Source organism: Pelophylax lessonae, assembly GCF_965119305.1.
Source record: "Pelophylax lessonae genome assembly, chromosome: 2".
NCBI classification, from domain to species: domain Eukaryota; kingdom Metazoa; phylum Chordata; class Amphibia; order Anura; family Ranidae; genus Pelophylax; species Pelophylax lessonae.
This window is the reverse complement of record NC_138769.1, coordinates 459843559-459870888: the sequence shown is the minus strand read 5'-3', so window position 1 is coordinate 459870888 and position 27330 is coordinate 459843559. Positions and strand designations below refer to the sequence as shown.

Sequence of the window (27330 nt, the reverse complement as noted above, 5' to 3'; positions counted from 1 at the left end):
AGGTGCATGGTTTTTAAATGAATTGCAATCAATCAGTGATCACTGTTCTCACTAAATACACAGGCATCAATTGTGCATTTAAAAAAAGTGCAAGCCACAACAAGCAAAAATGTCCCATGAGCCACATGTAGCGCACCCTTTTGAAATCAACAGGCTGCCCTATGGTCTCATGGAAAAACAAGCCAAAAAAAGTTCACTCTCACTATGCTAAATGTGAATGGGGCCTGAAAGTGAAATTGGTGTGTTTTACTAAAGAGAGCGGTGATCACGGATTGTACTTTATTTAAAAACCATGCACCTGGAGGGTGTGTGCTAATGAGGTTGTAATGGATGTAATACTGGTTATATTAGTGAAATGCCTATTTTACTTTATGGTGCATACCTTATGTATATATGTATATATGTTACTGCTGAGATTTACTACCTTACTCAAAATGCAATTAGATCACCCCTCCTCTCGGAGAAGCAAGATGGCGATTGAACATGGAGACAACACCCAAAGTAAAACCTCTTGATATCCTGGAAGAAAAACATAGACACATAGATACTCCAATCAATCCAATCACCACCTTATACGTATTATATATGACTATTTCCTGTTCATGACTTTCCTCAGTCTTTATAAGGAGAAAAGAGGAACAATTAAAATAGAATTGACTTTTTGACTGAACTGTGTGTCAGCGTGGTTGATTCATTTTTGCGCGCAAACGTAATTGGGAAGGAGCAGATATATATTTGAGGACTGTTCTGGTCCAAATCCAAATCAAGGTCAGCTGGTCAACTCCTTCCTTTAGTAAATAAATAGTCGCGCTAAAATTGAAACATAAAATGAACAATTGAACAGTGCAAAAACGTCACATAAAACTGCATATAGCTGCAGCAGTGAATAAAACTGTACAGTCCCCTCTCAGTTCAAAATTCAGCCACAGTTCACATAAAGTTCATGCTAGAATGGATGAGTTGCAAAATTTCACCTTCGTGAGTGATAATATAGACTGCTTGTGAATCCCTCCACCACATAGAGCCTCTTACCAGAGAGGGATAGAAGATGCACAGTAAGTAGTTAAGGACTACTTCGCCTGTTCACAGCATATCGGCTCCGGTATAATTCGGCCACAGGGAGTACACCAACACCGATAAATCTCCACATAAACTGGAACAGCTCTCATGAAGTGGATATAGAGTGGGAAATAAGAAAGCAGGGCAAGCCCATAGCGTAATACTGCTTGAAACTTCAATTTATTGAAACACTTGCACATTACACTCACCTAGTGGTGAAGACAAACAAGCCTGTAGCCACTGAAAGGCGCGAAGTGGAGCGGGCACTTCCGGTTTCCGGGTGTGACGGATGACGTAGGTTCCGCTCCTCCCCAAGCTTTTCGTCAATAGGACGTTCTCAAGGGGGCGTGAACCAATGTCTGCGTCACACCCCACACTCCTTCCTTTGTCATGCACTAAAAGGCCCCTTTCACATGGGCTTTCCGATCAGGTCCGCTTGTCAGTTTTTCAGGTGGACGTGATCAGATGCTCCATGCACCCCTTTGGAGCAGCGGATGTCAGCGATGACATGTCCGCTGACACCCGCTGCTAGTTTCTGTCTGGAGGATCGGAGGAAAACGGACAGATGGTCTGTTTTCTTCCAGGCTCCCATAGAGGAGAGCGGGGCTCTGACCAGTGGAGATCTGCCGGGTGGAAAGTCCGAGTGAAAGGACCCAAAGTCTGTCCAGAAAGTAAGTAATGGAGAAGTTTTTTTTAATCCGCCATGAGGACAGTGAGGTGAGTGTGTAGATTAAATGGAAAGCTTTATTTCGGCAAAAGGAGTACACTACAGTAATGCTATATTGGCACATAGGGGAGCTGGAATTTGAGAGAAAAAAAGTGAATTTAGCCTTGAAGCTCTACTCCCAATATAAATCTTGGTTTAGACTTAACCTCCATTGACATATAACCTCATATATTAATTGCATACATCACTGGGCTGTGAAAAATTTTTTATTACAAAAATTCATTAAAAATCCCCACAACTACACATAACAGACAAGTGCACTAAGTTAAAGTCAGTCACAGTGCAATAGTACATAGATGCCCTCTCCTCTCTCTCCATCTCTCCATGTACATCTAGGTATCGGAGTATTAAAGTATTGTAAATTATAATAATATTTGTAAACTCTAATGATGCTGATAAGGTCATTGGGCATTTAGTCCATCAATTGTTCTATTGAAAAGTAAACTTTGAGCACTTTTGTATATCCACATGCAGCCCTCAAAATTTACACTCGCCTGCTCACATTGGGCGAGTGGAAAAAAACTTGTGGGCGAGTGTGGGGCTGCCTTGGAGTGGGGGAGGGGGGGGTTTGATTGGAGTCTGTTCTCCCAGCGATCGGCCAAAGAGAGGAGAGGAATAGTAGAGCCGGCCAGATCACACAGCTTTGATTTGAATTGCCCAGCAGCCGCAGTCAAACTCAGTCCCTCCTCCTGGACCAGCTCCTATGATAGAAAGCACACTGGTTCAATGCCGGGATGTATGACATCCATCATAAGAGCTGGTCCAGGAGGCAGGACTTTGTTTGACTGCGGCTGCTGGGTAAATTTCAATCAAAGCTGTGTCACAGTGGGAGATCCCTGCTGTATGTGATCCAGCTGGCTCTCCTCTCTCTGATCCCCATGCACTGGTGGGGCTGGGCTGATGGGCACTGGTGGGGCTGGGTTGATGGGCACTGGTGAGGCTTCATTGATAAGCTGTACTGATAAGCTGCACTGATGGACACTGATAAGTTGTTAATATTTATTTTTTTTACTTCATAAAACATTTAACAGTGTCATTTCATGACATCATTTATGAGGGCGTGTTTAGGGGTGGGGCTGGGTCGGGCAACTGATGGCAAGTAACTCTTAGGGCCTGGTTAGTAGCTCAGAACTTAAGATTTTGAGCCCTGCATGTGTATTCACAAGCTACCAGACACGAAAACATATAGAAGATGTAAAAGTTTCCACAATATTAAGATTCCAAGTGTAAATGCTTCACAACAAAGCAAAACATTGCTGGTGCCTGATGCATGAAAACAGGGCACCGTGGTCCAGAGGAGGATATAGTGTACATAAGTTGCACTTTTCTCAATGGTGGTATTCCATCAGTTTGCTTAGAGGAATGTTTGACAAGTGCTTCTGATACCTTCCTAGCATGCCAGTGAAGGTCACCCAAATGGCATATGGGGCCTGTGGAGCTGACAGTGAAGGAACCACCGAGTATAAAGTTCAAAGCTCCAAGATGACAAAACCAGGTAAGCTCCCCAGCTCTTCCTGATATAAAGATGAGCTCAAAGTAAGTTTCAAACTGGTATAATGCATACTTATCAATCCATAGGGGTCAAAAGCGTGTGGTGGCTTGCGTTGATGACATCACGGACATGCAGCGTAATGACCTCACACCCACATATTTCTCAAAAACCGGGAATGGAATAAAAAAAATAGGAACATGTGGATATAAATGAAAATACTGCATTCCCGACTTATTTTACAATCTCCTGTGGTCCTGAAAATGCAATATAATTCACCAATAGTAATATTTACACTTGAAAATATTGCAATAAATATATGGGCACATGCACATGCTGGAATACCTGACATTAAGAAATACATATATAGAATAATCAAGGATTAGTCAAATCACACATTTAAAATATACCAAACAGCCAGCTGGATGATCAAAACTAAATAGTTACTTAGCACAACTAACAATAATTCAAATAATCCAAAAAAGTATATACATATCAATATACAAAAACACCATAGAGATTCTCTAAGTTAGAAAAGGCGGACTTTATCGGCACAACATGAGGCAGCTTGGGTAAGTAAAACAGTGAATTTTATTTATCCATACTTTAAATCATCATACACTATACATTATTATAAGACGATACCCTTCATTTCACATGGAGTAATATTACCAGAGCACAGCCCAACCCAGAAGTGGAGATGGGCATTAGCATGGAGTATTAAACAATAATATTTTGCATTCTATTTGTTACATTACAGTTATGACAAACTGGTACAGTGTCCATAATTACGCCAATCTGGCAAGTAATGTATTTCGTGAAGATTTTGCTTTCTCAGGGACTGGTTGGGTGGGTGCTGGTCTGGACAGCTGAAGGAAAAGGAGCAGCAATAAGTCTTGGGGTCTGGACACAGGAGCCCCTCTGATGGAAGAGGAGAAAGGCAGAAATGCTCAAAAGCCCCAAAGACACTTGAACAACCAGTGGATATCCACTAGGAAGCGTATTCATCATGAAGGGTTACTACAATGTAGAGATGATATCCCCAGAAGGGTTCCGGCTATCGCCTGAAAAAAAAAAGGGAGAGGGTGGAAGGTGGTGCAGCAGATTTAGGGATATAAACTGGTGGATACTGGGTTCCCAAATGTCACACCCCTTAGTGATTCCAGGATCCAAAGGGCAGTACCCTCGCTAATTTTTATTGGTGGTGTTGTCCTGCAATCTGCCAAACCAATCAGATGTTTTAAATATGGCTGTTTGTGTGTCTTCTGTCCAGGCCATCGTGTTTTTTTATATTTTTTTGGGATGTGACAAGGTGAAGGTCTACTAATTTCCCTGTTGTAGAACCACCTGTTCAAAGTCACCCCCCCCCCCCCCCGGAGGATTGTGGAATAACCTCAATGACCCAGCACTAGTCATCAGTCATTGTGATTCCCATTGATCTTCACTGCTGGACCAAATGATAAATGTACATGGTGGGACTTCTTTATTCTTTAAAAAAAAAAAAAAAAAAACTTATGAAAGACCTTTTCTTTCCCATTCGCATGGGGGTGGAATGAAATGGTGTAAAAATCCTAATGATTAAAAAGTTCGATTAACTTTTTTTGCACCTTGTTACTTGTTAAACTCACAATTAAGGTGTAACATGGTACCAATGGGACGCCTCCACCCCAAAGCTGAAACCTCCTGTGCCAGGGTACAGAAGTTCTTCATCAGCATTATCTGATATGTGGGTCCCTCTGTCCAAATCTCAACATATTGTTTTGTGCCCGAAAGGTCTAGTAGATGTGGAAGAGTTGAGGAACATATTTAACAGTTTGCTGAGGAGAAATATCAGTTTGACATTTGCGTTGATAATCTTTTTGCTTTGATAGTCTTTTTGCCAAGTAACAGGGAAAGGGATTGTAATCTTCTGACTGGTCATATTTTTTTACACTAAATGAATTATTTAGAAAGTGAACAGAGAAGAAATTAATAATAGATCCTTGGCAGTGGAAATTTTTGGGGAATTAACAGTATGAAAAAGAGGTATTTGAGTGAAGATGGGTCAAATATAGAGCTGTTTCCAGGGTTTCAGCTACCTTGTTAGGGTACTATGTTTACCCTGTGTGAAGGTAACTCCTATAATTCATATGTAGCGGATATATCATGTTTTTGCACCCAATGTAAATAAATCTTAGTATAGTAAATTTTTATTGAACGGATGTTAACTTGATAATAGAGAGCACATAAGTGTTCCACATGTCCCTACAGTGACATAATTTAATTTTTTTTTTTATATTGCTAATAAAAATAAAAAATCATTCTGGTGATCCTTCTAGCAACATGTGCTGTGACAAGGGCATTCTTTCCTTATATGACCATGTTTTCTTCTGCTGCAGTTTTCTCACTCTTCTCAGTTCTGTCAACGCCTGCATATTGTGTTATAGTAACTGCAGTAAAATAGTCCCTTTTAACCTTTGCTGGCACTCCCACATGTCCATGGAAAATACGTTTGCATTGCTATCCAAAGAATATAGCTTAATGGCTTAGACTGCAAAAGGGTTTTAAACTTGCTATAAAAAGATTTCCCCTCACCTGGGATATGTGACATTTGCGTCTTCGAGTTCCCTGTAAATTTACTGGCTAATCACATGCTGTGTAAAAGTGCACTCTTGAGTTGGCAATTTTCTGAAAATAGTTTACAGATTCCATCTAGATTGTCTCACCTGTGTCAACTAGTGTGATTCATTTCTGTGTGAAGTAGAACCTAACATTGTTTAGCATTACTTTGCTTTGAAAATTATGATGTATACTGTTTGAAAATGTGTTTGGTTTCCTGGGGCAAAACTGTAAAAGAATGTGCATGCTGCTTTCTATTGTTACTGCAGCTGTGACATGAATTTGACCACTTTTAGACAAATGGAAAAGTAGAAGTTGCTTAAAGAGGAGCATTCATGGCCTGAAAGGCTTTTCGTTAGGAAGTAAAATTATCCCGTAATATCTGTTTTTGTAATAGTTTTCTAGTATGAAATCTGTGTGTTTTTTTTTTTTTTGTGTGTGCAGTATGTGTATGTTTTTCAGCTGAGCAAGGGCTCAGAAATAACTTTTAAGGTTGTTTTTGTAATCGATCATTCAGTGAACAGTTTTTAAAACTGTCATACTTTGCCTTCAGGTGTAGTTTTCAGGTAACCTATTTATACAAATGAAACAGTATAGCAGTGGCAACCTGTCCATTGGGGGTGCAGGGGCGCCACCCCTCCATCCATGCGTCCGGCCCCCTAATCTACATGCCGGAGACATGGATTCCAATAGGGAATTTTTTTTTTTTTTTGAAGCACGTGATTAGAGCCAGAGCTCTAATAGGCTTCAAAAAAGGGTGGGCTCGGGGCACAGAGCACTGGGCCCTGAGCCCACCCAGTTGTATAAAAATAGCGAATGAATATTCGCTATTATCGCACTGATTTTCCTCCTAGCCAATCAGGAAGTGGGTCGTGACTCGTGAGACCCCTTTTTCGGATTGGCTGAAAAGAGCAGCGATTTTACTGGCCATTGGCCAGGAAGAGGGAGGAGACGTATGGCCGGAAGAGACTCACAGCCGCTCGGGGAAGGAGCAGGTAAGGATGCTGGCTGTCTGTCCTGGGAGGAGGGGGGAGAAGGGAGGGGTGGTAGATTTAATTGCTGGCCGGCCGTCCCCCCCCCCCCCCCCAATTTTCATTCACTAGCCACCACTGCAGTATAGTGTACATGTTTTAGGTAGTCACTCTATCAACTGCTCCATATCTTAAAGCTGATATTCACTTCCCCCCACCTTTCCTACCCTGGGGAAACCCATTACCCAGAGATGGGCTTTAGAGAGAATCTGTTATTTATTTAGGCAAGGGTACTCACTAATACTCACCCTTGCTTTGTTTGTCTTTAAAAGTTTTGGGAAATTCCATGGTATTTTTAGGTATTTTATGTCCATGTGACTCAAAGTCCTTTTGAAGCTCCCTTAAAGCGGTTGTAAACCCTAGAAGAAGAAAAAAAAAAAAAAAACCTGCAAGTCAAAGGCATGATGGGCTAGTATGCATAGCATGCTAGCCCATTATGTGTAACTTACCTTAGAACGAAGCCCAGACACGGACCCCCGGACATCGCTGCGAGGCGCTGCCATGATCCCTCGCCGTCTCTTCCGGGTTCGGCGGATCCGGGGCGGTGATTGGACGGAAGAGACGGCTCCGGCGCGATGATTGGTCGGAGCCGCGATGACGTCACTCCCGCGCATGCGCGCGGGAGTGATTTTCCGGCAAGCTCCCGGCAAATTAATTGAAGGTCCCCCCGGACCTTCAGAGCGCATGTGCCGCTCGCACTGTAAATATCTCCTAAACCATGCCGGTTTAGGAGATATTATTTGTACCTACAGGTAAGCCTTATTATAGGCTTACCTGTAGGTAAAAGTGTCAAAAAGCGGGATACTACCGCTTTAAGCACTCCTTGCTGAGGTAGCTACTTTATCACTGTTTAACACTTGTACGCTTCAGGGCCCGCACCCTCACACACTTATCTTCAGGGCTTAGACTCTGGCATCCCCTTTCTAAGCCTTCTCTACTGGTTAGCGGGCTCTGATCCCTCTGACATTCTGGAGTGGTCCCCTCTCCTAGGCAGACCCCTGGGCAGTTGACAGTACTCACGGAAACTTCTGCCCAGCAGCTCAACTCGGTCCACAGCACACTGGATCCCTTTTTGCAGCTCAGCTCAACCTTCTGTCCTCTAGGCCGACTGCCAAGGACCTTTCCTCACACTGACAGGAGGAGAGACAGCCGTCATCCTCCTCCTGGGACTCTGCTTCCCGCCAAAGACGCTGCGTCGTGTGTCTCCCTCAGAAATATACCCTCTCCCAGGATGCTTTGCGGCAGATTCTGCCTTCTGGGATAGATACAAGCCCTGGTGTGCTAATGGTTAGGTTTCCTCTACTGTCCAATAGGAACCCCCCATTGGACTCAGTGGGGGGACTCCCCAACACAACAGACACCTTGGAAACACATGACAGCCTGACTGAACAAATAAGCCCCCCTGATATGCAGACAGGGCTCCCCTTATAGTTTTCCTAGCACCTACCTAGGAGGGTGCTACACACACAAATGCTAAATTGCAGAAGCTGGAAGCAAAACCTACCTACTTGTTCTAAAAAGCATACAAACTTGGGTCTTGTGAAAAGAATATATTTCTAGATTTTAGTGAGTCCCAAAATGGTTACAGAAGTCTGCATTTAGAAACAAAGTGATCAGAAATGTAATTATTATTGATGAAACCTATGTCTCAAAAATCTCACAGCACTGACTGAGCAACAATCCAGAGAAGCCACACCACTACTAAAGGAAAACAAACAGAACATCACTAAAAATTGAAATGGGCAACAGTGATTTATCTTCTGTAAAGAAAAACCTAAACCGCCTGCAACCTCCGTCAGAAAAGGGGGGGGGGGGGGGGAAGAGAAATGCAAATGCTACCTGTTCATGAGACACGCGTTGTGTTTAACACTGTACATGAAAAGATGACCTGCCTGAACCAGCTCCAAGTTTGGTAACTTACAAAATTACCTCAAGGTAAACTTGCAGTTAGATGTCTATGGTTTTTAAAGGGTAATTCCACTTTATGTGAAAAAAAAAAAAAGAAATGGCATCCACAATTGCTGCAAAATCCACAGTGTAATTTAATGCTAAAAAAATAGTGTTCCTTTTCAATCTGCAGCTGTTAAATACTCTATAAATTCATTGTAATATGGCAAACTATGGTGTACAGAATGCCCCCAGAAAAGTCATCTCCAGCTTTTGTGAAGAATAAGAGACAAGTCAGGTTTTAGGTAGCTTCTGCAACAAAAAAAATTAGATTTTTGGTAAGATACTCCCTAAAGCTGGCCATAGATGGATCGAGATTTATATAGATGTATGTGTGTATGCATATATGTATGCGTATATATATATATATATATATATATATATATATATATATAGGTCCTTCTAAAAAAATTAGCATATTGTGATAAAGTTCATTATTTTCTGTAATGTACTGATAAACATTAGACTTTCATATATTTTAGATTCATTACACACAACTGAAGTAGTGCAAGCCTTTTATTGTTTTAATATTGATGATTTTCGCATACAGCTCATGAAAATCCCAAATTCCTATCTCAAAAAATTTGCATATCATGAAAAGGTTCTCTAAACGAGCTATTAACCTAATCATCTGAATCAACTAATTAACTCTAAACACCTGCAAAAGATTCCTGAGGCTTTTAAAAAGTCCCAGCCTGGTTCATTACTCAAAACCGCAATCATGGGTAAGACTGCCGACCTGACTGCTGTCCAGAAGGCCATCATTGACACCCTCAAGCAAGAGGGTAAGACACAGAAAGAAATTTCTGAACGAATATGCTGTTCCCAGAGTGCTGTATCAAGGCACCTCAGTGGGAAGTCTGTGGGAAGGAAAAAGTGTGGCAGAAAACGCTGCACGACGAGAAGAGGTGACCGGACCCTGAGGAAGATTGTGGAGAAGGACCGATTCCAGACCTTGGGGGACCTGCGGAAGCAGTGGACTGAGTCTGGAGTAGAAACATCTAGAGCCACCGCGTACAGGCGTGTGCAGGAAATGGGCTACAGGTGCCGCATTCCCCAGGTCAAGACACTTTTGAACCAGAAACAGCGGCAGAAGCGCCTGACCTGGGCTACAGAGAAGCAGCACTGGACTGTTGCTCAGTGGTCCAAAGTACTTTTTTCGGATGAAAGAAAATTTTGCATGTCATTCGGAAATCAAGGTGCCAGAGTCTGGAGGAAGACTGGGGAGAGGGAAATGCCAAAATGCCTGAAGTCCAGTGTCAAGTACCCACAGTCAGTGATGGTCTGGGGTGCCATGTCAGCTGCTGGTGTTGGTCCACTGTGTTTTATCAAGGGCAGGATCAATGCAGCTAGCTATCAGGAGATTTTGAAGCTTTATGGAGATGAAGATTTAATTTTTCAGCGCGACCTGGCACCTGCTCACAGTGCCAAAACCACTGGTAAATGGTTTACTGACCATGGTATTACTGTGCTCAATTGGCCTGCCAACTCTCCTGACTAGGGATGATCGAACTTTTGAAAAGTTTGGTTCGACCAGAACACCCGAATTTCCCAAAAGTTCAATTCGGATTTCAGAACCCCATTGAAATCAATGGGACCCGAACTTCGGTAATCAAAAAACACAATTTTTAAGCCCTAAAACCCAATAAATGCCCCTAAAAAGTGCCTAGGGTTCTGGGTCATGCCCCATTAACTATTAATCACACAAAAAAAGTTCTTAAAAATTGTCATTTTTGATAAAAAAGCCAATTATTGAAAAAAAAAAAAGAGAGATTTTTTGATTTTGACTTTGGATTTAGTATCTGGGGGGTCTAAAAAGTGTACATGTGAAATTTCAGCTCTGTAGCATGTCCAGAACCATGAAAAAAAAAAAAGATAATTTTTCAGTAGAACAGGGATGTGGGACCCTCCTTTAACACCTATATGATCTTTTTTTCTGGTTCTGGACATGCTACAGAGCTGAAACTTCACAGGTACACCTTTTAAACTCCCCAGACACAAAATCACACAAAAAAAGTTCTTAAATTGTCATTTTTGATAAAAAAGCCAATTATTGAAAAATTAAAAAAAAAAAAAAAAAAAAAAGAGAGATTTTTTGATTTTTATTTATTAGTGTGAGGAAAGGGATATCTAGTGTAGTTAGAGTGCTCCTTTACACTTAAGTTCGCTTCAAAAATTTAGTTTCTGTAGGGAAAGTGTTAAGTGTAAGGGGACCGTAGTTTAGTGTAGGGTTAACTGGCAGTGACTGCTATGGCAGGGTGACAAAACCCTGCCATAGCAGGGTGACCGCTATAGAGAAATGATCATTTCTCTGAATTGCTTCGGCACACCCATATGGCTTCTCACCAGCCAAGCATTTTTTATGCTGCAGGGGCTGCCACTGCCAGTGCTTTTTTGAGGACATGTTTGATGTCAGACATGAGGGGGTATATATACACATATATGTCTGTATATATACCCCTAGACATATATAGGTGTGATAGTAGCAGAAATAAATGCTTGCGCTAATGATATCATTTACAGTAATATATTTCTGCTACTATCACACCTATATATGGCTAGGTGTCTATATACATATAATTATGTGTGTATATATACCACTATACACAAGTTCAGATGTTTTGCCTGCCTCAAAAGAACCCAAAAAAATGCCCAAAAAAACGCTAGCGTCAAAAAAAAAATGCCCAGGTGTGTTTTTGCTGGCATTTTTTGGGGGGTTTTGGAGGCAGGCAAAACATCTGAACTTGTGCACAGTACCACTATACACAAGTTCAGATGTTTTTCCTGACTGCAAAGAACCCCAAAAAATGCCTGCTTTGAAACCGGCAAGGTGTGAAAACCGAGGAGAGAAGCTAACCCCCTGAGCTGAAAGTTTTCTAATACATACAATCCTTTTTTTTCTGGTTCTGGACATGCTACAGAGCTGAAACTTCACAGGTACACCTTTTAGACCCCCCAGACACAAAATCACACAAAAAAAGTTCTTAAAAATTGTAATTTTTGATAAAAAAAAGCCAATTATTGAAAAAATTAAAAAAAAAAAAAAAGAGATTTCAGATCTGGGAGGTCTAAAAAGTGTACATGTGAAGTTTCAGCTCTGTAGCATGTCCAGAACCATAAAAAAAAAGATTGTTTGTATTCGAAAACTTTCAGCTCAGGGGGTTGGCTTCGCTGCTGTAACACCTTGCCGGTTTAATAGAAGGCATTTTTTTGGGTTCTTTGCAGTCAGGAAAAACATCTGAACTTGTGTATAGTGGTACTGTGCACAAGTTCTGATGTTTTGCCTGCCTCCAAAAAACCCCAAAAAATGCCAGCAAAAACACACCTGGGCATTTTTTTTTTGACGCTAGCGTTTTTTTTGGCATTTTTTTGGGTTCTTTTGAGGCAGGCAAAACATCTGAACTTGTGTATAGTGGTATATATACACACATAATTATATGTATATAGACACCTAGCCATATATAGGTGTGATAGTAGCAGAAATATATTACTGTAAATGATTTCATTAGCGCAAGCAGATATTTCTGCTACTATCCCACCTACATATGTCTAGGTGTGTATATAAATATATGGATGTGTGTATATACACCACTATACACAAGTTCAGATGTTTTGCCTGCCTCCAAAACCCCCCAAAAAATGCCAGCAAAAACACACCTGGGCATTTTTTTTTTTTGACGCTAGCATTTTTTTGGCATTTTTTTTGGGTTCTTTTTGAGGCAGGCAAACATCTAAACTTGTGTATAGTGGTATATATACACACATAATTATATGTATATAGACACCTAGCCATATATAGGTGTGATAGTAGCAGAAATATATTACTGTAAATGATTTCATTAGCGCAAGCATTTATTTCTGCTACTATCACACCTATATATGTCTAGGGGTATATATACAGACATATATGTGTATATATACCCCCTATACACATGTTCAGATGTCATGTCTGACATCAAACATGTCCTCAAAAAAGCACTAGCAGTGGCAGCCCCTGCAGCATAAAAAATGCTTGGCTGGTGAGAAGCCATATGGGTGTGCCGAAGCAATTCAGAGAAATGATCATTTCTCTATAGCGGTCACCCTGCTATGGAAGGGTTTTGTCACCCTGCCATAGCAGTCACTGCCAGTTAACCCTACACTACACTACGGTCCCCTTACACTTAACACTTTCCCTACAGAAACTAAATTTTTGAAGCTAACTTAAGTGTAAAGGAGCACTCTAACTACACTAGATATCCCTTTCCTCACACTAATAAATAGCTAAATGACACTTTTAAAGTAAAATTAACAGAACTGCTTCCACTCTCTTCCATGTCCAGTATAACAATGCTAGGAATATGGCGGGGGCGATCTTATATACTGGGGGGGGCGTATTCACTAATGATTGGTCTAGGGACCCTCTAGTCACTCCAATCACATTCCTAGCATTCTCCTGCCCCCTCAATTGGCTTTTGCTAATGGTTCTGGTCCAATCACGGGCTTTTAAAGCCAATTTCCTGAAGCATTGCATTTTGGGCGGTTCTGGTTGCCGAATTCCGAACTTTTTGGGCAAAAAGTTCTAAATTCGGCCGAACCTCGAACACCCAATGTTCGGGCCGAACCGATGGTCGACCCGAATCGTTCGATCATCCCTACTCCTGACCTGAACCCCATAGAGAATCTGTGGGATGTTGTGAAGAGAAAGTTGAGAGACGCAAGACCCAACACTCTGGATGAGCTCAAGGCCGCTATCGAAGCATCCTGGGCCTCCATAACACATCAGCAGTGCCACAGGCTGATTGCCTCCATGCCATGCCGCATTGAAGCAGTCATTTCTGCAAAAGGATTCCCGACCAAGTATTGAGTGCATAACTGAACATATAATTATTTGAAGGTTCACTTTTTTTGTATTAAAAACACTTTTCTTTTATTGGTCGGATGAAATATGCTAATTTTTTGAGATTGGAATTTTGGGTTTTCATGAGCTGTATGCCAAAATCATCAATATTAAAACAATAAAAGGCTTGCACTACTTCTTCAGTTGTGTGTAATGAATCTAAAATATATGAAAGTCTAATGTTTATCAGTACATTACAGAAAATAATGAACTTTATCACAATATGATGAATTTTTGAGAAGGACCTGTGTATATATATATATATATATATATATTGCTCAAAAAAAGTAACACTTTTTAAATCAGAGTGTAGCATCAAGTCAATTCAACTCCTGGGATATTATCTGGTCCGTTAAGTAGCAGAGGGGGCTGTCAATCAGTTTCAGCTGCTTTGGTGTTTCAACACATATAGCATGCATTTGAAAAATATAATAAGTGAATGAATGTGCAAAAAACGAAACATCAATGAGCATTGCCCACCATCCGATGATATATCCAAGTCCCAAAAAAAAATATATAAATGTAAAATACTCAAAAAAAAAATATGTCCAAATGCACTGTGCAATGGTGATAAATGACCAGCAGAAAAGTCTAATACGTGAATACTGTCATCCAAAGAATAGTGACAAAGGTATTCTTTCCTCACAACCGATATCTAACACTAAGTGCAGTGGCCGCTCACCTTAGGGGAAATAATGCATTTTTATGGAAAACAGTCGTTAAACTGAGGAAGTTCACTCCATTGCAGGTAAATCTCAACTCGTATAGAAATAAAATGGGGAGCTCCATAGTGTAGTATGTAAAATATAGCTTTAATAAAAACAGTAATAACTTACAAGCAAGTAGAAAACTGTGAATGTGGCAAGAGAAACCAGACCGAGGTCTGGTCTGAGCTTTGACTAGGCCATTCCAACACATTTACATGTTTCCCCTTAAACCACTCAAGTGTTGCTTTAGCAGTGTGTTTGGGGTCATTGTCCTGCTGGAAGGTGAACCTCCGTCCAAGCCTCAAATCACACACAGAGTGGTACAGGTTTTGCTCAAGAATATGCCTGTATTTAGCAGCATCCATCTTTCCCTCAACTCTTACCAGTTTTCCAGTCCTGCCTGCTGAAAAACATCCCCACAGCATGATGCTGCCACCACCATGTTTTACTGTGGGGATGGTGTTCTTTGGGCGATGTGATGTGTTGGTTGTGCGCCAGACATAGTATTTCCTTTGATGGCCAAAAAGTTAAATTTTAGTCTCCTCAGACCAGAGCACCTTCCTCTATACATTTTGGGAGTCTCCCACATTCCTTTTCGCAAATGCAAAACCTGTCATTTTGTTTTTTGCTGAAAGTAATGGCTTTCTACTGTCAACTTTGCCATAAACCCAACTCTATGGAGTGTATGGCTTATCCTCGTCCTATGTACAGATACTCCAGTCTCTGCTGTGGGACTCTTCAGCTCCTCCAGGGTTACATTAGGTCTCAGTGCTGCCTCTCTGATTAATGCCATCCTTGCCCGGTCTGTGAGTTTTGGTGGGCGGCAGTCTCTTGACAGGTTTGCTGTTGTGCCATGTTCTTTCCATTTGGTTATGATGGAATTGATGGTGCTCTTGGGGATCATCAAAGATTTGAATATTTTTTTTATAACCTAACTCTGACTTGTACTTCTCAACAACATTCTCCCTTACTTGTTTGAAGAGTTCCTTGGTCTTCATGGCAGTGTTTTCTTAGTGGTGCCTCTTGCTTAGGTGTTGCAGCCTCTTGGGCCTATAAAAAAGGTGTGTATATGTAATGACAGATCATGCGACACTTAGATTGCACACAGGTGGACATCATTTAACTAATTATGCGACTTCTGAGGGTAATTGGTTGCACCAGAGCTTTTTATGGGCTTCATAACAAAGGGGGTGAATACATACGCACATGCCAATTTTCTGTTTTCTATTTCTAAAAAATATTTTTTTTCTCATTTCACTTCACCAACTTAGACTATTGTGTTCTGATCCATCACATAAAATTCAGATTAACAAAACATTGAACTTAGGGCTGTAATGTAACAAAATAGGTAAAAAGTCAAGGGGGTGAATACTTTTGCAAGGCACTGTGTGTGTGTGTATGTATGTATGTATATATCTACATCTATATATATGCAGACTCCCTGCCATTATTCCTCCATTCCCAAGTTCCGAGGTACACATTTTGGCATGCGCGGGTGGTGGGAGGGAATGTTGTTGACCTTACAATACATGCATTTGCACTCCAGATTGCCGCGCACATGAGATTTCCCAGGGCAATAGCCCTCTCTTCCCAAATGATATGTCCCTAGGTCCATATTTTGGTAGGGGGCAGCAGGGCAAGGCCTCTCTGCCTCTAGATTTAGTGTTCTGTGGTGGACCACTGCTCTGTCAGGTGACACTTAGGCCAGCTTGGGTAAAAAAAATCTTTATTTCCAAATAGAGATCCACTCTCTCTCATGCTGCCACCTTTCTCTTCCCTGGATATCTCTTTTCTTTTGGCTAGGGTGAGTGTATACATCTGATGGCAGGAATAATGCTGTTTGTTTCACTTTGCTTTTGTGTTTGTAGAATTACAAGTATACAAGTATACACAATGTAAGTAATTTATATTAGGAGATTAATATACCGTAGTGATTTAACAACTGTCATGGTGGTTTTACTATGTGATGCATATACAAGAGCAGGCCAATGGCCCAATCAGCTGTTACTGCGCAGTTCCCTTCCCCACAGTTGCATATAACAAAGGCCATATTTGGATTATACCAGCCTCAGCCCCTCATTTTTCTCAGTGATTGGCCCCAGACAAGTGTAAAACTCAGGAGATCTATTTTCTTTCTGACTTCATCCAATCTACCAATTATTGACCAATGCATGGATGTGCCTACACATACCTTATGTCATCTGGGAGCTTCCAGACTTTAGACGCTTGGCATCAATATGGCATTTAAAATGGAATGTCAGCCATGCTGTCCTGCCTACATTAGCCAAATGATTTGAGCATCAGCAAACAAGGGGAATGCAAGAGAAAGGGGCAGTTGGAGTGGCAGAGCCAACTTTCTGGAAGTCAGTATTTGCATATAGAGTATTTCAGATCCAGAGGCTTTTGGGGCACTCAATAACATGGGGAAAATAATGTGCGGGTTCCTAGATATGCCTGTTTTTTGACTGTGTTATCGAATATAGTTTATCACACATGCAGGTATACTTTAACTACAGCTTGCTTATATCCATGATGTTTAATTACAGGTATCCCTTTAAGCTGACCAAGGTATCTAACCAGATAAAAGACATGGTTTATACAGAGAAAACGCCTCTGTTAACGTTTTCTTCTGAAAAAAAAAGGTATGTGATGCTTTTTTTTTTTCTAAAGTAAGATAAAAGCTTGTTTTTTTTCCCCCATGTTCCAATCATTCACAAAATACAAAGGCTTCTGTGAATAGGCAGCAGAGGCGATGGGCAAGCAAAGATGATGTGTATGCTTATGTCCTCTCTGAGCCCCAAGTATCTACTCTGGAGCAGTCATTAACCTGTAAGATGTAAAAAATACAGATAAGTCCAGGAGTCGGCATGCCCCTTATTAGACTTCACTCTAAGTGGGCCTGCAGATTTCTCAAGGTGCTGAATTTCTAGAGTTCAGTTTTAAGATTGTTTTTCCAAGGTTGCAATTATTTCTCTGGCTACGATCACACTTCAGAGTAAAATGGTCAGAGCCAATGATTGACTGAGCAGGAAAAAAAAAAATAATAATGTAGTAGTCTTATTGGCTGCCATGAATAGAAGCTTTTATTAAATCAAATTTCTCTTGAAATGTCATTTCACACATATGATATTACAGTTGTAGGTGTGAAGTATGACAAGCTGAATAATCTTCTGGCGGCTTCAGTCACTTGGGGCCTCCATCTGCAGAATTTTCTTATAGTCCCTGGCTCTGTTTAATTACCTTTTTGAGTTTTAGTTGTTTCAATTAACCTTCCAATCCAATTGCCTTTTTGAGGCCTAGAGTCTCAAAAGAATTTGATTTAAAGCTGAACACAAGACTGTTAATAAATACATTATATTAGACTGTTAAAAAAATATATATATTTTTGTAGGAATCCTTGTATATATTTTAAAAGTAACTAGTCTAAGGCCTGTTTCACATGCTTTAGTTTGTCTAAGAGCAGTGTGAACAAAAAGTTTTTCTGAAACTTTCAGCAAGCTTTTGCAAAGCTTTTGGCAAGTTTTGAGCAGCTTTTTTTAAGCCGTAAACCAGTTCTGGACTGGAAGGATTTGCCGCCTTAACCACTTCCATACAGAGCAGTTACACCCCCTTCCTGCCCAGACCAATTTTCATCTTTCAGCGCTCTCACACTTTGAATGATAACTACTCATGCAACGCTGTACCCAATCACATTTTTTATCATTTCTTTCACACAAATAGAGCTTTCTTTTGCCAGTATTTAATCACCACTGGGTTTTTTTTTTTTTTTTTTTTTTGTGATATTCATGAAAAAACGCAAACATTTTGAAAAAAAAAACATTTTGTTTTAGTTTCTATTATAAAATTTTGCAAATAAGTAATTTTTTTTCATAAATTTTGGCCAAAATGTATGCTACTACATATCTTTGGTAAAAATAACCCAAATTATTGGTTATTATTTAGTCTGTGTAAAAGTTATAGAGTCTACAAGCTATGGTGCCAATCATTGAAAATTGATCACACCTAATCACACCTGATGTACTGACTGCCTATCTCATTTCCTGGGGTCCTGAAAAGTCAGGACAGTACAAATACCCCCCAAATGACCCTGTTTTGGAAACTAGACATTCCAGGGCATTTAGTAAGAGGCATGGTGAGTTTTTTGAAGTTGTAATTTTTTCCCACAGTTTTTGGGAAAATGAAGAAATAAATTTTATTTTTTACACAAAATTGTCATAATATCAAGTTATTTCTCACACACAGTATATGCCTACTTGCAATTACACCCCAAAATACATTCTGCTACTCCTCCTGAGTATGGCAATACCACATGTGTGAGACTTTTACACAGCCTGGCCACATTTACACATATGATTTCCTAACAACCTATCACACTTTTGAAGGCCCTGGAGCACCAAAACAATGGAATTACCCACAAAATGACCTCATTTTGGAAAGCAAACACCCCAACGTATATTCTATGAGGCATAATGAGTCTTTTGAACATGTCATTTTTTTTCCAGAAGTTTTTGGAAAATGTGTAAAGAAAATGAAGTTGTCAATTTATAAGATATTTTTAACACATAGCATGTATATAGCAAAAATGACACCCCAAAATACATTCTGCTAATCCTCCTGAGTATGGCGATACTACATATGTGGGACTTTGTCACAGCATAGCCAAATACAGAAGCCCAACATGCAAGGAGCACCGTCCGGTGTTCTAGGAGCATAAATTACACATCTAATTTCATTACAGTCAATCACACTTTTGAAGGCCCTGGAACACCAGGACAATGGAAACCCCCGATAAAATGACCCCATTTTGGAAAGCAAACACCCCAACACATAATTTAGGAGGCATAGGCTGCAGATAGTCACTCAGGTACACTGATTGGCTTCAGAAAGGTACTCGGGTACTCTGATGAGCTTCAGAGAGGTACTTGGGTATTCTAAAGGGCTAGAGACAGGTACTCGGGTAATCTGATGGGCTGCAGATAGGTACTCGGGTACTCTGGGCTGGAGACATGTATTTGGGTACTCTGGGCTACAGAGCGGTACTTGGGTACTCTGATGGGCTACAGAGAGGTATTCGGGTACTCTGATGGGCTACAGAGAGGTACTCGGGTACTCTGATGGGCTACAGAGAGGTACTCGGGTACTCTGATGGGCTACAGAGAGGTACTCGGGTACTCTGGGCTGGAGACAGGTACTTGGGTACTCTGATGGGATACAGAGAGGTACTCGGGTACTCTGGTGACGGGTACTCTGGTGACGGGTACTCTGGTACCCGAGTACCTGTCACCAGAGTACCCGAGCACCTGTCACCAGACCATCAGAGTACCTGATGGGCTGGTGACAGGTACTTTCATGGGCTAGTAACAGGTACTCTTTATTGGGGGGGCAATCGGTGTGTTTTGGGGTGCACTGTAATCGGTAACTAGCTGTTACCCCAATCTCCTCCTCACACAGGATCAGTGTGTGAGGCGGAGAACACGGTGACAGCTAGTTACCGTGTTCTCTGTTGACATTCTGTGACCGGCTGGGATTGGACACAGCCGGTCATGTGGTAAAGAGCCAATTTCATTGGCTCTTTACCCTGATCAGGGATGGACTGTGTAAGAGTGACACTCTCCATCCCCGATCGCCGCTCTGCGGGCACGAGGGAGGTGCGTGTGGCCGGCTGTGATTGGACACAGCAGGTCACATGGTAAAGAGCCATTTTTTTTTAATGGATCTTTACACCGATCAGGGATGGGCTGTGTCCCGACGGACACGCAGCATCCCCAATCGCCGCACTGCGCGCCCCTGGTGGGGGGCTGAAGAGCAGCGGATCTGGGCAGACGTCATACAACGCCCGCCCGGATCGAGGGAGACTTCATGCCGGCGTCATATTACTATGGCCCGATAAGGAAGTGGTTAATGACCAGGCCATTTTTTGCGATTTGGCACTGCATTAATTTAACAGACAATTGCACGGCCGTGCGATGCTGTACCCACATAAAATTTATGTCCTTTTTTCCCCACAAATAAAGATTTCTTTTGGTGGTATTTGATCACCATCACTAGTAATGGCGTTGATCTGCGATTTTTAGCAGAGACATTGCAGCCGACAGATTGGACCCCTAACTGACCTTTTTGACACTTTTGGGGGGACCAGTGACATTAGTACAGTAATCAGTGCTAAAAATATGCACTGTTACTGTAATAATGACATTGGCAGGGAATGGGTTAACCTAGTGGGTGATCAAGGGGTTAAATGTAAGCCTAGCAGAGGTTTACGGGCTGTGGGGGGAGGGGCTTTTGAAATTACCATAGAGACCGGTGATCTTATATAAAAGGATCACAGTCACTCTGTGATTGTTTGAGAGAAGAATGGTCTGCTGTGTTTACAACAGCAGACCGTCCTTCTCTCTTAGCGGGGAGCGATCGCGGGTGGCCAGCGGCGAGCGTGGACGCCGGCCCTGTGCATCTGCATCCCCGCTGCCTAGTGGAGGTGAAAGCGTGCCGCTGGTGGGGCTTGCTTGCCCCCTAGCACCACACGCGTGACTGAAGTAGTACTACGTTGGTTCACGCAGCCGAGCTAGCCAAAACTGCGGCGGGCGGTCAGCAAGTGGTTAAAGTGCCTGTCAGCTCCTGTTTGGAAATGTTATACACTGATTTTAATGGGAGTGCTGAATTGTCACTTTAACCACTTGCCAACCGCCTACAGCATATTTACTGCAGCAGGTTGGCTCTATTGCGCGAAATCACGTATCTGTACATTATTTAGTGTCATAGCCACTGGGTGGCGCACACAGCTGGAGGCACGATTGCATGCTGATTGGACACAGGGAAGGCCAATCAGCAGGTCCGACGGTCCCGATGTCCACTGGCCACTCGTGGTCGTTCCCCAGAGAGGCTTGTTTACGTAGGCAGATCGCTGTTCTGACAGGGAAGATGATAGAGATCTTTGTCTAAATTCAGTCAAACCATCCCCCACACAGTTGGCAAGCACCAGCTAGGAGCACACTTAACCCTTTGATTGCCCCTGATTTTAACCCCTTCCCTGCCAGAGTCATTAGTACAGTAACCATGCATGTTTTTAGCACTGATCACTGTAATAATGCCACTGGTTCCCACAAAAGTGTCACAAGTGTCAGGTGTCCAATTTTTCCGCCGCAATATTGCAGTCTCACTAACAATTGCCAATCGCTGCCATTACTAGTAAAAAAAGCCTTAACCACTTAAGCCCCGGAGGATTTGGCTGCTAAAGGACCAGACCCCTTTTTTCAACTTGGCACTTCGTGACTTTAACTGATAATTGCTCGGTCATGCAATGCTGTACCTAAACGAAATTTACGTCCTTTTTTTCCCACAAACAGAGCTTTCTTTTGGTGGCATTTGATCACCTCTGCGCTTTTTATTTTTTGCGATATTAATAAAAAAAGAGCGAAAATTTTGCAAAAAAATGACATTTTCAACTTTGTCTTTTAAAAAATATCCAATATACTCAATTTATGTCATTTTTTTTGGCCAAAATATATTTAGCTACATGTCTTTGACAAAAAAAAAATCAATGAGCGTATTTTTATTGGTTTGCGCAAAAGTTATAGCGTCTACAAACTATGGTGTAAATACTGAAATTTACGAAGCTTTAATTTCTGACTGCCTATCTCATTTCATGAAGTGCTAAAATGGCGGGGCAGTACAAAACCCCCCCAAACTACCACTTTTTGGAAAGTAGACATCCTAAGGAATGTTCTGAGAGGCATGTTGAGCTCATTGAATATTTTATTTTTTTGTCACAGGTGTTTGAAAAATGACTAAAAAAATTTTTTTTTTTTTTTTTACACAAAGTTGTCATTGAAATGATATATTGCTCACACATGCCATGGGTATATGTGTAATTACACCCCAAAATATATTCTGCTGCTTCTCCTGAGTACAGGGATACCACATATGTGAGACTTTTTGGGAGCGTAGCTGTGTACGGGAGCCGGAAAACAAATCACCACCATCAGAATTTCAAAGGGCGTACATTTTTCATTGCATATTCTCACTACCTATAACGGTTTAGGAGGCCCTGAAATGTCAAGATGCCACAAAACCCCCCCAAATGACCCCATTTTGGAAAGTAGACACCCCAAGCTGTTTGCTGAGAGGCATGGTGAGTCCATGGAATATTTTATATTTTGCCACAAGTTTCGGGAAAATTACAATTTTTTTTTTTAATTTTTTTTTTTTACACAACGTTGTCACTAAAAGATAAATTTCTCACACATGACATGGGTATATGTGGAATGACACCCCAAAATACATTCTGCCGCTTCTCCTGAGTATGGGGATGCCCCATGTGTGAGACTTTTTGGGAGCCTAGCTGTGTACAGGACCGCGAAAACCAATCAACACTCTCAGGTTTTCTAATGGCGTAAATTGTTCATGTCACCTCTGCACTACCTGTCGCAGTTTCGGAGGCCCTAAAATTCCAAGATAGCACAAAACCCCCCCAAATGACCCCATTTTGGAAAGTAGACACCCCAAGCTATTTGCTGAGAGGCATGGTGAGTCCATGGAATATTTTATATTTTGCCACAAGTTCCGGGAAATATATATATATATATTTTTTTTTTTTTTTTTTTTACACAAAGCTGTCAGTAAATGATATATTGCTCACACATGCCATGGGTATATGTGAAATGACACCCCAAAATACATTCTGCTGCTTCTCCTGAGTACAGGGATACCCCATGTGTGAGACTTTTTTGCAGTCTAGCCGAGTACAGGACCCCGAAAACCAACCTCCACTTTCAGGCTTTCCAAAGGCGTAAATTGTTGATTTCACTCCTGACTACCTATCACAGTTTCGGAGGCCCTAAAATTCCAAGATAGCACAAAACCCCCCCAAATGACCCCATTTTGGAAAGTAGACACCCCAAGCTGTTTGCTGAGAGGCATGGTGAGTCCATGGAATATTTTATATTTTGCCACAAGTTCCGGGAAATATATATATATATATATATTTTTTTTTTTACACAAAGCTGTCAGTAAATGATATATTGCTCACACATGCCATGGGTATATGTGAAATGACACCCCAAAATACATTCTGCTGCTTCTCCTGAGTACAGGGATACCCCATGTGTGAGACTTTTTTGCAGTCTAACCGAGTACAGGACCCCGAAAACCAACCTCCACTTTCAGGCTTTCCAAAGGCGTAAATTGTTGATTTCACTCCTGACTACCTATCACAGTTTCGGAGGCCCTAAAATTCCAAGATAGCACAAAACCCCCCCAAATGACCCCATTTTGGAAAGTAGACACCCCAAGCTGTTTGCTGAGAGGCATGGTGAGTCCATGGAATATTTTATATTTTGCCACAAGTTCCGGGAAATATATATATATATATATTTTTTTTTTTTTTTTACACAAAGCTGTCAGTAAATGATATATTGCTCACACATGCCATGGGTATATGTGAAATGACACCCCAAAATACATTCTGCTGCTTCTCCTGAGTACAGGGATACCCCATGTGTGAGACTTTTTTGCAGTCTAGCCGAGTACAGGACCCCGAAAACCAACCTCCACTTTCAGGCTTTCCAAGGGCGTAAATTGTTGATTTCACTCCTGACTACCTATCACAGTTTCGGAGGCCCTAAAATTCCAAGATAGCACAAAACCCCCCCAAATGACCCCATTTTGGAAAGTAGACACCCTGAGCTATTTGCAGAGAGGCATGTTGAGTGTTTTGCAGATCTCACTTTTTGTCACAAAGTTTTGGAAATTGAAAAAAGAGGAAAAAAAATGCATTTTCCTGTTTTTTCTTCATTTTCCAAAAAAAATGAGAGCTGCAAAATACTCACCATGCCTCTCAGCAAATAGATTGGAGTGTCTACTTTGCAAAATTGGGTCATTTGGGGGGGTTTTGTGCTATCTTGGAATTTTAGGGCCTCCGAAACTGTGATAGGTAGTCAGGAGTGAAATCAACAATTTACGCCCTTGGAAAGCCTGAAAGTGGAGGTTGGTTTTCGGGGTCCTGTACTCGGCTAGACTGCAAAAAAGTCTCACACATGGGGTATCCCTGTACTCAGGAGAAGCAGCAGAATGTATTTTGGGGTGTCATTTCACATATACCCATGGCATGCGTGAGCATTATATCATTTACTGACAACTTTGTGTTAAAAAAAAAAAAAAAATTATTTTCCCGAAACTTGTGGCAAAATATAAACTATTCCATGGACTCACCATGCTTCTCAGCCAATAGCTTGGAGTGTCTACTTTGCAAAATGGGGTCATTTGGGGGGGTTTTGTGCTATCTTGAAATTTCAGGGCCTCTGAAACTGTGACAGGTAGTCAGGGGTAAAATCAGCAATTTACGCCATTAGAAAACCTGAAGATGTGGATTGGTTTTCGGGGGCGCGTACACAGCTACGCTGCCAAAAAGTCTCACACATGGGGTATCCCTGTACTCAGGAGAAGCAGCAGAATGTATTTTGGGGTGTCATTTCACATATACACATGGCATGTGTGAGCAATATATCATTTAGTGACAACTTTCTGTAAAAAAACAACAAAAAAAAAAGAAATAATAATTTTCCCGACACTTGTAGCAAAATATAAAATATTCCATGGACTCACCATGCCTCTCAGCAAATAGCTTTGGGTGTCTACTTTTCAAAAAGGGGTCATTTGGGGGGTGTTTGAACTGTCCCGGCATTTTATGCTCAATCTTATCCACACATCACCCACTCTTCTAACCACTTGAAAACCAAGCCTTTTCTGTGCCTTTTTGTTTACATGAAAAAATATTTTTTTTTTACTAGAAAATTACTTTGAACCCCCAAACATTATATATTTCTTTAAAGCAGAGGCCCTATAGAATAAAATGGGGGATGTTGCAAATTTTTTTGTCACACGGTATTTGCGCACAGATTTTCCAAACGCAATTTTTGCGAAAAAAATACATTTTTTTTTAATTTATTTCACAAATACACTATATAATTCCAATTTTTTTGGTAAAATTTAAAAGATGATCTTATGCCGAGTTCATAGACACCTGACATGACATGCTTTAAAAATTGCGCACGCCTGCGCAGCGGCAACAACGTACGTACATTTTTAAAAACTTTAAAAGTCTCTACAGGTTACCACTTTAGACTTACAGAGGAGGTCTACTGCAAAAATTACTGCACTCGATCTGGCGATCGCGGCGATACCTCACATGCATGCTGAAATTGCGGTTTACATATGACACTAGACCAACGCTTGCGTGTGCCATTGCGTGCAAGCACGGGGGGAAAGGGGGGGGGCTCAATTTTTTTTTTTTTTTTTTTTTTTTGCTTTTTTATGTTATTTTGACACCTTTCCTTTAATTTTTTTTTTTTAAATCATTTTTATTGTTATCACAGTGAATTTAGATATCCCCTATGATAGCAATCGGTAGTGACAGGTACTCTTTTTTTAAAAAAATTGGGGTCTTTTATACTCTAGATCTCTCCTCTGACCTTAATGTATCTGACCACGCCAAAATTGGTGTGATAAAATACTTTCCCAATTTCCCAATGGCCCTGTTTATTTCTGGCGAAAAAGAAGTCATGAAATGCTCGTAGCCTCCGGCATCTTAGGCCATAGAGATGATTGGAGCCATTCTAATCTTCAATTAGCTCTATGGTTAGATAACTGAACCACCGGCTGCACTCTCGGGTTAACCGGTGGGACAGGAGAGCCCGAGAAAAACCACGGAAGGCTTCGGAAGGCGGCGGTGGGGGGGGGGAGACCCCTCCCACTGCATGTAAAAGCAGTCTAGCGGCCAATTACCTGCTAGGATTGCTTTTACATGTTAGCCGACCGCTGGCTGTAAAAAACGATACCAAGATGATGCCTAAATCTGCAGGCATCATCCTGGTACAACCACTCAAAGTCCAGCAACGTACCAGTACATTGCTGGTCCTTGTTTGGCATATAGGTTTTTTTTTTTTCATGCAGCCTGTGGGCTGAACGGAAAAAAAGAGAACCTATCAGAAATCAGCACAGGAATAATGCGTAGTATTACTCATCATTAACCGCCCAAACAACCACCCACTGAATTTAATGATGGGTATACACGACACTATCCACGTATACCAAAATAGGATTTTAACTGCAGTGCTGAAATCAGAAAATCACCACAGCTGCTATCAGCAAAGGTATCCATATATGCTGAGCGCAAACACTGTTTGTGTCAGAATATATAAAATCAATGCGTGGTAGCCGACGAGGGACCTGCAAGAGAAACAGGTCACAAAAGAATGAAAAAACAAACAAAGTACATTAAAAAAAGTACATTAGGAAGAGTAGGACATATAAAATGACTGACACAACAAAAGTTTTTGGATTCTCATCATTAACCGCCCAAACAACCACCCACTGAATTTAATGATGGGTATACACGGCGCTATCCACGTATACCAAAATAAGATTTTAACTGCAGTGCTGAAATCAGAAAATCACCACAGCTGCTATCAGCAAAGGTATCCATATATGCTGAGCGCAAACGCTGTTTGTGTCAGAATATATAAAATCAATGCGTGGTAGCCGACAATTACCTGCAAGAGAAACAGGTCACAAAAGAATGAAAAAACAAACAAAGTACATTAAAAAAAAGTACATTAGGAAGAGTAGGACATATAAAATGACTGACACAACAAAAGTTTTTGGATTCTCATCATTAACCGCCCAAACAACCACCCACTGAATTTAATGATGGGTATACACGGCGCTATCCACGTATACCAAAATAAGATTTTAACTGCAGTGCTGAAATCAGAAAATCACCACAGCTGCTATCAGCAAAGGTATCCATATATGCTGAGCGCAAACGCTGTTTGTGTCAGAATATATAAAATCAATGCGTGGTAGCCGACAATTACCTGCAAGAGAAACAGGTCACAAAA

General features: G+C 41.2%; 1 protein-coding gene across 2 annotated transcripts in view; it reads left to right on the top strand.

Moving 5' to 3' along the window:
- OCA2 (OCA2 melanosomal transmembrane protein) overlaps positions 1-27330 on the top strand; it is a 524044-nt gene that overhangs the window by 113893 nt on the left and 382821 nt on the right. The window contains exon 3 of one of the 2 annotated variants that reach the window (XM_082246738.1): positions 16984-17079. The exons of the other annotated variant lie outside the window; for it this stretch is intronic. Within the exon in view, the coding sequence (XP_082102864.1) occupies positions 16984-17079 (96 nt within the window). The remainder of the gene's footprint in view (positions 1-16983; positions 17080-27330) is intronic. 2 annotated transcript variants of the gene reach the window in all.